General features: G+C 39.9%; 1 protein-coding gene across 1 annotated transcript; it reads right to left on the minus strand.

The window, feature by feature from the left end:
* Positions 1–525: 525 nt before the first annotated feature.
* On the minus strand, positions 526–2144 carry LOC111786745 (G-type lectin S-receptor-like serine/threonine-protein kinase LECRK3; the record flags this gene model as incomplete). Its single annotated transcript, XM_023666975.1, has 2 exons — positions 526–535; positions 577–2144. Coding segments are annotated over 2 exons (1578 nt in total), but the record flags the coding sequence as incomplete, so codon positions are not given.
* Positions 2145–2149: the final 5 nt, after the last annotated feature.

Here is a 2149-nt window from a genome sequence, read left to right on the forward strand (position 1 = left end):
CGTAAACTTGTCGATATTTTTATATGTTCATGCATTCAACATCGATCTGGATGTCAATCATTGATCACGTTTTGTACGGCTTAACCTACTTTGACTCGGTTTCTAACTATGATACAGAATAATGACCTAACAATTCCAACAAAAATACAGCAACTAGGTTAGATTAAAACGTATACTCTCGAGCAAAGTGTCAGAAGTACAACAAGCAACGGAAAATAAACAAAATCACTGAAATGACACTCTAGAGATAGCTCGAGAATGGATCTCGATGGTTACTAAATTGTGGTGATGAATGAAGATGGATGAGGAGGAGCTGGAACTTCAACAACACCTTCAAGCATCTGTAGGACTTTCTTCATGGATGGCCTAAAAGATGGCTCCTCTTGAATGCACCAAATGGCAACGGTAACCAATTTCTCCACCATTTTCATATCCTTCTTAGCTTCCTCATCTTTTCTTACTAACCTTTCAACTTTCCTTGATATCAAGCAATCATAGGCCCAATCAGCCAACACCATTTCATCCTCACCCTCGGCTTTCATTTCAAAGCTTCTTCTACAACAAACGATCTCCAACANAGCCTCCGCTTTCATTTCAAAGCTTCTTCTACAACAAACGATCTCCAACAGCACAATTCCAAAGCTATAAACATCTACCTTCACGGTAATCGGGAGGTTCCTGAACCATTCTGGAGCCACATACCCTTTCGTTCCTCTAATGGCGGTCACGGTTCGAGTCTGGTCTTTCTTCAAGAGTTTGGCTAAACCAAAGTCTGCAATTCTTGCAGAAAAAGTGTCATCAATAAGGATGTTTTGAGGCTTAATATCACAGTGAATAATCTGAGTTTTGCACTCTTCATGTAAATAATTAAGCCCTCTAGCAGTTCCTATAGCCAGATGAATTCTCTTGTTCCAGTTTGAAGGCGGTCCGTAAAGAAAATCTGCTAGAGACCCATTAGCCATGAACTCATAAACTAGCAGTCTGTGTAGCTGTTCATTACAGAAACCGAGCAATCGAACCAAATTCTTGTGGTTCGTTCGAGCTATAGCACTGACCTCAGCTTTGAATTCTTGGTCTGCTTCTTTCACTGTATTATCCAATAGCTTAACAGCTACCAAGCCGTTGTCCATGGAGTCAACAATCCCTTTATAAACAGTAGCAAAAGCACCACTTCCCAGCTTCTCCTTGAACCCATTTGTGGCCTTGTTTAGCTCTTCATAGCTAAAACTTCTCAGGTTCATTCCAAGAACTGGTAGCTTTCCGGAAATAACCAAGGATCGATATCCGTTCTTACTCTTTCGACAAACAATCAGAAAACTAACCAGCAAGAACATGAAAATCAGACAACCTGAGCCACCAATAAGAGCTAATCCAATAACCACAAATGTTTTGTCCTTGTATTTCATGACAAGATCAGTAGCTATCAAACTAGAGTTATCCTTCCTATATTTGATCAAAGATTTACCGTTGTAATCACGGTTAACTCTTCCAAATGAAAGAGGAAACTTCTTCATCCAACAATTCCCTGATTCAGAAACCACAGCAGCACAAAAACAATCATTCAAACAAGCTGTTCTACACCAATCCTCATCTTCCCCTGAGTATCCCATATAATCAATTTTAGGCCAATCTGTGTTATCAATGACAGAGAAATCGAATTTATTAGCTTCAAGATCAGAATCCTCGCATGTTTGAGGAACAAAATTTGGACTGCAGCCTTTCATTTCATCTTTTGGATCAACCCTTCGATACCCTTGTGGGCATTTGCAAGATGGTCTATGATTTTCGTCAGTTTCACAATAGCTATTATACCCACATACTCCACTTCCTAACCCACCAACTATTCTATCACAGATATTTGAAGGAATGAAATCTGAGAGACTAATCCAAGACTTACCCTCAGGAGTAGCGTTCTCGCTCTTTGGATACACATATTGCCTGAAAACGCCATCGTAATCCAGAATGGCTCGATGGTAGAAACCTTCATTTGAATAAGAACTGGAGGAGATTAAATTGCTTATAATAGTTCCATTTTTTGCAGAGATATAAACAGAGCCAGATAGATTAAAAACAAGCTGGAACCCAGAATTTACAGTGTCACTTGCCCAATAAGCCGTCCCAAGAGCACCCAAAGGGGCAATTCTTGTGT

Source organism: Cucurbita pepo, unplaced genomic scaffold, assembly GCF_002806865.2.
Source record: "Cucurbita pepo subsp. pepo cultivar mu-cu-16 unplaced genomic scaffold, ASM280686v2 Cp4.1_scaffold002657, whole genome shotgun sequence".
Classification (NCBI taxonomy): Eukaryota; Viridiplantae; Streptophyta; class Magnoliopsida; order Cucurbitales; family Cucurbitaceae; genus Cucurbita; species Cucurbita pepo.